Genomic DNA, 9,192 nt, shown 5'->3' on the forward strand with positions numbered 1-9,192 from the left:
AAAACACTAGAGAGATGAATAGGAGCAGTTTCTCACCTGGCGGCCTGCACCGCGCTGAGCTGAATGCCCTGGTTATCACTGGTCGCATTCTGCAAACATTCACAATGGTCAATCATTTTGTTATGTAATGCAAGTTTCGATAATGACCTGAATCAGATGTATTCTTCAACAGTCTGTTTTCAGCTAAGAGCTCAAAGGAGTGATAAACAAACAGTGCAAGTCTACAGAAAACAAAAACTCAAAAACTTCATTAAACACTACAGCTTAATATAATAGAGCTAAAATTCTTTGTTTTTCATCATACAACTAAAAGTATTGCCATTTAATTTAAGTATCAATTCACACCATTTACTACTGGCTTATTAGCTGACTACTATCAAGATATGAACTGTTTATTAGCACCTATAAAGTACGATCGTATTCTACATTCCTAATCCTACCCAATACCTACTACCTTACTAGGGGTGTGAACCTACACTGGTCTCGCGGTTCGGTTACGATTATCATGCCATCGATTCGGTTCAATTTGATATCTTGGTGCATCACGGTGCATTGACAATGCTTTCCATACATAAATAGATTTTTTTCTTTACAACACAATTTCTTTTTATTAAAATCTATAAATATATTAATATTTATATATTATTAATAATACAATTTCGTCCTTTAATACAAGCAGTAAGATATGAACTGCACCTTTAAATAGATCTGCTCAAAGAAAACACTTTCTCCAACTCCAACACATGCACAGAAGACAGCATGAGCATTTATATCAAATAAACTAATGTGAATATTATCCCGCTTGGTTTTTTCCCGCCGTCTTACATCCCTATGATCCATCTTCACTTGTTCAACAGAAAGGGCTGTGCTTGGCTTTTAAAAATGAAAGCGTTCTGTGACATCGCGCATAGGAGATAAATGAGGTCAGTACGTAATAACCAGTTATGATCTATTACTGAACCGATATCGAATTGTCCCCACCTGCATCGTGGTGCACCAAAGAAATAATTCATTTGACACCCCTATACCTTACTAACTATAACAAGCAGCTATTTAGTAGTTGAGCTAAAAGTCAGATTTAATAGAATGAATTGTGCATAAGTGACTTAAGAACAATGTACCCCATATTTAATTGCAGGGGGGGGGGTGTTTTTATGTGACCCAGGATTAGTTTTTTCCTATCATCAAAAACCTTAAGGTTAAACAGTTTATTAATAGTACAGCAACATATACTAATCTTGAACATTAAAATGTGGCTTCTTCCAGAATCTAAAACATTGGTATGGCTTTTTAATTCTCGTTTCTTCATCTATGCTAAGCTGCTTTGGCACAATCTACACTGTAAAAGCGCTATAAAATTAAAGACGACTTGTCCACAATTGTGTCCTGTGGAAATAAATGGGTCATGTCTTTTTTAGTAGTGCTGGAAAGCTTTGAGCAGGAAATTCAACGTTTAAATAAGCAGATTGTTTTGATTTAATTGTGACCAGATTAGTTAAGATAGGAAGTTTAACTATTAAGGCTGCACGATATCATTTCAGCATGTTGATCATTCGCAGAAGGCTCATCGTGAGTACACGTCTGGATCATAATTGATCATTTCATAAATGTTTTTTGAGGTCTGTGACTGTGTGAGGGTTTTAAAAGCATTCAGGCATAAGAAATTGAACCATTTGTAACTTTGACAAATTAACAACAACTAATTTTATTATATCGTTTATAAAAGGAAGAATATGCAGTATTATTTTACACTTGATTATTCAAGTACTTTATACCTAAATACAGTTCGACTGCTCTGGAAAACAATACAATTCTGTTTATTTAAATTGCATATTCTTCTTTTGCTGTATTTCTCTATGCTTGTAGATTGTTTGTTATATTTGATGCACTCCCCTGCAAAATTATTCCAATCAATCTAAAATAAACTATTTGGAAGGAATTGGTCAAATTTAACTCATCTAGTGAAACTGTATTTATATCACAATATCTAAAATTCGAAGAACAAAAAATATTGCAATGTTAAATCTCCCACTATCGTGCAGACCTTATAAACATTTTTACATTACTGAAAAAAATAACTCATTGAGACCAAGCATAAAACCCCAATTTAGCCAAAACTGTTTCAAAAGAAGACATCAGGTTAAAGTCATTAAATTAAACTGAAGATAATTATTGGACAATCTGAACTGAAGTAATCAATTGCACAGCTTTAAAGACATTATGAAGAGAAAAAAAAAATAATTAAAAAAAAGCAAGCCACTTTTGCATTTCACGTGATATTATGAACACTAATTCATCAGATAATAAAAACAGAGCTCTGCAGACCTAAAGCAACAAACAAGACTTGTATTGTAAACTTGAGCCAGGCCACACAAGGCTATTCTCTCTCCAAAAATTACACTCAAGCTCCATATGCATGCTTGGATAAATCCCAAATTGCAAATCAAACCATCTAAAACCTCAGGTTTATGTTCGTGTAACTAAAGGAATATCTATTGCATTAATACAAGCTAGCAAACTCATAAGAACTTGTGCCAGGATTCACTGGCAAGCATAATTAAGTGCCATCTGCATTAATATGACAGGGAACATGATTTTGGATTTAAAAATAAAAGACAAGTAGATTTAAAGCAAATAAGTCCGGTCCCAAAATGGAGCCCTGAGGCACCTCACACATAACAGAAGGTTCTCTCGAGAAATATAATGAAGATTAATTTAATATTAATGGTCTAAATTGCCATAATTTTCATTAGGCAACAAAATAAAAACTATTTTTTTGATTTATATGGGAAATAAAAGCCAGACATGTTTTCATGAGAATCACCATTCTCCTTTTTTATTGTATTTTTATGCATTCTATGCCATAAATAAAAACACAAGACTCACCTGCACGATCGCCTCAAGAGAAGTGTTTTGCTATAATTACAAACAATAAGCAATAATTAGTATAAACCCAATTCACTTAAGTGCTTTAGAAACCTCAATTAATCGAGTAACGCAACACTTGCTTACGCTTCTGAAATCTCCATCTGCGTCAGAATCGTCACAGATATCCTCATGTGGGACGTTCCTCCGCTTCAGCAGGTGCTCGTCTCGCTTGTTCTACAGAAAATAAAAATGCAATATTAGGTTCTGGCAACATAAGCCCCAAAAGGAAAAGCCTTTCCTTTTTGGTCAGATTTTGTTCTTCATCTTTGGTGCTTTCACAAACAGCTGATTTTACAAGCATGAACCAGTCTTACCTTTCTGAGTTCCACCACCACTTCTGTCCGCTGTCTTCTCATGGTCTGTACAGGAGAAACCAGAACAATCATTAATGATAATCACAGCATGACACACACACACTCACACTCTTAAAGAGACAGTTCACCCAAAAAACAATTGAAAATATTCTGAAGAATGCTGGTCATTCACTGGAGTATTTTTAGTTCCTATTATTATTGCACAAGATTAATAAGATTGTATAATCAATGTCATATTAAATAAAGAAAACATATAATAGCATTGAGACAGTCGATATGGACTAGGTGTCTGCTCATTGCTAATGCAGCATCAATATAATTTTATTATTACTAGGCCCACATGGAATCTGTGCTTGCAGAAATCCACTGATTATTAGCCCATCGTGGAGTTTATTTACATTTATTCAGTTTTTATTTTCAGTAATATTATTGACTAATATGAAAATGCTCTTCAGATTTATTTACAATACAGTGTGTAAAGTAACATTTTCTGTCTTTTAATAAAAATATTATATGGAAGGCTTGCTTTGTTTACCAAATAAGTGTCTCTAGATGGATTTGCATTGTAAACATTACATAAAAAGTTAGTGTTTATCTAATATATTAAGTTTTTAGTCATTATACTTCAAAAATCACTCAGCATAAATCTGCACACTTGTTACAAAATTCTCAGAAAACAGCAAAAAAGTCAGCAGATTCTGTCTGGTCGTACTTTTTACTTATGCAATTTATTGTAAAGTACGGTGAGCTCTGCGGTGACGTGAATTTCCCTTTGGGATTAATAAAATCTAAAACAAACAATCATAATACAGATTTAAATGGCTTCTTTTTCCAACATTTCGTCAGAATATTTAGTCCTGTTTAACAGAGAATCCTCAAAGTGAGTAGATCAAGAGGAAATCTTTTTTTTGTGAACTTAAGTGCCACCAGCATAAATGACAAGGAGTATGATTTTCAGACTCAAAAATAAAAGACGAGCACAATTAAAGCAAATAATATCGCTCCCAAAACAAAGCCCTGAGGCATACATCTCACACATTAAAAGACGTTTCTCTCTAGAAACACCTTCATTTGCTTCATCTTCAGCTCTGGATATACTATGGATAACAATAAATGCGATTTCCAACATTTATCAGAACATTTAGTTGTGTACAACAGAAGAATTCCAAGTTTAGATCCACTCGTGAGTAAATCTTCATTTTTGTGCGAACTCTTTTTTTAAATAAGCATGTCTACTGTATGTGGATTGCACTTACACAGATATGAGCATTGCAATCATCATCATCATATTTAATCTGTCAAAGTGAAAGATGTTTGAGGAATTCTTCTGAACATATTCTCTTGTCATTCAGACTCAACTCATAAGCTGCACTATAATGGAGGGGATTTGGGTAATACTGTCATGCAGGTCACAGGTGTTAAATTTTGCACGGTAGAGATGAAAATGATCAGGATGAAAATGTCCACCGAATTAAACTGCTGTTAAAATGCATCATAAATATTGTTCACATTTTTTTTGCAAAAATCTAGTAAATCAGCCTCAGTCCTGATCAAAACTACTAAAAGTTTTACAAATTACAGGATTTTAACTCTTTAATTGCCAAATTCACAAATGATGTCAGTGATTTGGTGAAAAAAACAACACAAAATGACGCATTGTCAACATTGGTAGTAGTGAACTGGACTTTTTTTCGTTCACCACAGTCTTGGACATGTGAATGATTAGTAACTACATTGGCCTTGATGCATTGTTAAATTTTTATTTTTCCTCCCTCATTTACTGTTGGCGCTGTTTCTGCCTCAGTCTTTGATTTGTTTACTCCATGTAGTTCTAAGAGCGGAGATGCATATTTAGATTTTTATCAGACAAATCAAGGTAAATGCGTAAACGTCACCCTCACATTCAGACACACACTTTATTTTGCCGTTATACTTTATTAAAATTTAGAAACTAAAGCTTTATTGCCTCCAACAGATGATCAACAATAAAAAGTACAAATAGTTCCTCTTCCCAACAGGGAAAACCACCAACAATCAAGAATGCACGATTATATGCCGTCATGGTTTAATAATCAAAAAATGTGATTATAATGGAAGTCCATGGGGCAAAAACATCCACCAATAGTAGATTTAGGTGATCAAAAACAATGCATCAAAGGTAATGTTGATTTACATGTCACAAGACTGTGATAAAATATAAAATAAAAAGTACACAATTACCTTTTTATGTTGAAAATACCTCATTGTGTGTGTGTGTTTATACCAAATCAGTGATATAACTTATGAATTTGGCCATTAAAGAGTAAAAATTATCTAATTTTCTAAATGTATTAGCCGATTAGCAATTTATGCAAAAAAATAAAAATAAAAAATTTATATATATATATATATATATATATATATATATATATATATATATATATATATATATATATAATCTGATGCATTTTTACAGCAGTTTAATTTAGTGGACGTTTTCATTCCTAACATAACAAAAGGGTAGTCAATTTGAACAGTGCACAAGGGTTAACACCTGCATGACAGCACTTCCTCATCCTGTAATTGTCTAAGCAATTTAGTATTTTGATCAGGACTGAGGTTAATTAACAGATTTATGCAAAAATAAAAAGTGAAATATTAATCTGATGCATTTTTACAGCAGTTTGAATCAGTGAATGTTTTCATCCCCAACAAATCAAATAGGTAGTCAATTTGCCCAGTGTATCGTTGAGGTTTTTTTTTGTTTTTTTTTTCAAAGCATTTTCTCAAAATAAGAAACTCATTCCATTTGCTGAAACAGAGAAAGTTTAGACCAAATTAAGACTTAAAAAAATAATAAATAAATAAAATCACCAGAGTGGATGAAAACATTCCCAGCAGCACACAAAAGTGTTAATCAGAGTCACAATTATATTTATTTTTTTAAATATGCGTCGGAATCAAAGCAATGACCGTACTACTTTACTTTAAAGACAATTTGACCCTGAATAACAAAAAGCCGTCATAAAAGCAAGTTTTCAGAATTTAAAATGTTTATCAGGGCTCAACAATAAAGACCGTCCGGTGGCCCGGAGCCAGCTTGAAAGACGCTCGGGACAGTAGACAGGATTGTTACTGGTCCTTATCGGCTAAAAACGATGAGCACGTTATTTTTTTTTCGGTACCTGGTAATAAGTGCAGTGAAAAGATGGCGACATGGCAGCAACATCAAAATGTGAGGCTAAAAGAAAGCGCCTGTTTCTAAAGTTTTGGAAGCAATTACATGGGTAAAATATAAGGAATCTGGGGAAAAAAAACAAGTTGTCGTCAGTTTGGCAATCCATTTTTATAAAAATAATTTAGAGTTATACTAAAATACCAGCACATTTTCCACACTGCTCTTTCATTTGCTTAAAATCTTGAATTTTGCTCATACATTTAGTAACATTTTCAAAATGCTTAAATTCTAGATTTACAGATATTATTTTGCCACATTATTTATTTACGTGGCCAAGACATAGCTATTAACTATTTATTTTTTGGTGGGGCCAGTGAAAACTTCGGCAGGGCAAGTAAAAATCTCAACCACTGGCCCGATCAGCCCAGTAGAAAAAATCTTAGCGTTGAACTTTGTATATAGTACCTGAAAGCATAAAATTTGTTAGGATAGGCTAGGGCTCAGCCAATAAACTATATTATATCGAATCGTGATAAAATTTATGTCAATAACAATGATAAGATCTTGACGTTTTTACTCTATAATGATCTAAGAGTTAATCACACAGCAGACATGTCCAACTAATGGAAATGAAAAAGTGTGTTGACATTAGAAATGCAGCTAATTTTCAGCCACAGAAAATGTATCAGCCAAAAATATGTTAAGACATTTAATAATTTTCTAACTTTTGAGGCTTCAGTCATTGTTGGGGTACTTTTTTTTTTAATCTAGAAGCATTAAACAACTTATATCGAAATATATATCATTATTGATCAATGTGGAAAATTATCGAGATTACATATTTTGTCATATTGCCCAGCCCTGGGATAGGCCAATATTTGATCCTCAAATATAGACTACTATGAAAATATGAAAACAAATATGCAATCTGTGTCCAAAATATTAAACAAGACGATAAAAACATATTTAAAATAAATAAAGTATACTACAAATCAAAAATTAAGCTATAATATTAGCAGTAAGACCTGTATTTAACTAGAACATGATATTTACTCAATATTTGAGAGATTATTGGCATAAATTAAATATATATAATCTTGACTCATACAATGTGTTGTTGTTGAGTCGCACAAATACACACATGCAACATAAATCATATTTAACGTTATATTATGGTCCAGCATGCAGGGTCACCTATTTAGCCGAGGGAGAGCTGCGGTGAGAGTAGGGCGAGGGTTTGAGTAAATGTGATGCAGACATATCCTCTAGCTCTCAGCTAACACTCTAACATCACAAAATAATGCTCATTCTGAGCATCGAAAACACAGACTATTAATAACATGAGGAAATAATACCACGAACGCACGAGTTTGTCGCAAACACGATGCAGAAACGCGTCTGGAGGATGTTATTGAAGAGCAGGCCAGCTCATGCTAACGCTCACACTAAGAGTAAAGCGAGCTCTCACACCCAATCAGCACACAAACTGAAGCCAAATCCACACACTACCACCCATTCAACCGTTTCCCTGCGTTTATTCCAACATACAGGGATGAAAACACACTTTAATGAGGAGCTGCGACGTGTGTTCGTTAGCTCGCGGGCTAACTCGGCCAACTAGCATCGCGGCTAACACCTCCACAGCGCAAGTTTCCTCCATGTAAACTATCAATTTAATAAGTGAATGCTTCGAACTGAACACATCACGGAGATATGATGATATGCGATATGAGGATTGTACGATTAACCCATAAGTGTGTGTGTGTGTGAGTGAGTGTGTAAATCTGCTCGACGTCACAGCGCGCTTTACCTCCAGATCGCGCCCTTTATTCTTGAAGTTCTTCAGCCGCTGCTTGTCCAGTTTCTCGCTGTCGCTCATGTTTGCTGTTTTGCGTTGCTATAATGTTGAATTTGGAGCTGTTTGTGCTTCTCCGGAGCTGAATGTGTTCGCTCGGCTCTTGTAGATAGATACCGGAATGCTTTATGCTAATGAGGCGCGGTGTATGCTGGGATTGCCGGTGGAGCGGCACCGCCTCGCGGGGGAAAAGAGGGAGCACACACTTAATTTAATATCACTAAATCCTATGATGGTAAAAAAATGATAATAATATTGAGCAATTCCATTGTTAAGGATGTGACATTTTTGCAGTAAAAACTCACATAAACACATAGAGAAAGTCAGTGTTGACATTATATTATAACATCTGTGAATTCTATGAATTAAACTGCACAACTCAACAGAAACTGTGCTAATCAAGAGGACACGAGTTGCTCACTATAAAACAAACATCATTGATTTGATTAAATTTTGCATTTATGAGTGAAACGCTTGGCTATGGATGTGACAGATGTAAAATTGGCACCTATTGTGTGACTTTGGTAAATCAAATATTATAGTTTGAAAACACTGACAGAGACATTTTGGAGTATTTTTACAGTAGTGTCAAAAACAAGCCTAAGCAAACATCGTTGAAAGGGTTTTTTGTTAAAACTCATGTGAAGTTTGACATTTGCATGGAATTCCTCATCATTATTATTATTATAAATATTATAATTAATAATAATAATAATAATAAAGCTTTTGTGCCCTAAAATAAAATCATTTTTGCCCTAAAAATAAATAATTATTGTACTTTATATTCGGTCTCATTAGGCGGCAGCTAGTGTAACCCCTCCAGCCCTGCACCACCCATTTTGTTCCGAGTTGGGATCGAACCGGCGACTCTCCGTATGGGAGTTGGTTGCTCTAACAAGAAGGCTAAAAACAATAGCCTCTAGTATCTAGTGCTAGAG

The 9,192-nt window shown here is 34.2% G+C and overlaps 1 protein-coding gene across 4 annotated transcripts in view; it reads right to left on the bottom strand.

The window, feature by feature from the left end:
- Positions 1 to 8,387, bottom strand: part of kpna4 (karyopherin alpha 4 (importin alpha 3)) — a 408,827-nt gene extending 400,440 nt beyond the window's left edge. For 3 of the 4 annotated variants that reach the window (XR_012390380.1, XM_068213472.2, XM_073922760.1), the window contains exons 1-5: positions 8,210 to 8,387; positions 3,243 to 3,287; positions 3,013 to 3,102; positions 2,887 to 2,916; positions 37 to 89 (exon numbers count right to left, since the gene is read on the bottom strand). Coding sequence is in view for 2 of the 4 variants with exons in the window: in XM_068213472.2 (XP_068069573.2) it covers positions 37 to 89; positions 2,887 to 2,916; positions 3,013 to 3,102; positions 3,243 to 3,287; positions 8,210 to 8,278 (287 nt within the window). In the remaining 2 variants the exon portion in view is untranslated. 4 annotated transcript variants of the gene reach the window in all.
- Between the last annotated feature and the right edge of the window lie 805 nt (positions 8,388 to 9,192).

The sequence above is a fragment of the Danio rerio genome, chromosome 15 (genome assembly GCF_049306965.1).
Source record: "Danio rerio strain Tuebingen ecotype United States chromosome 15, GRCz12tu, whole genome shotgun sequence".
Classification (NCBI taxonomy): domain Eukaryota; kingdom Metazoa; phylum Chordata; class Actinopteri; order Cypriniformes; family Danionidae; genus Danio; species Danio rerio.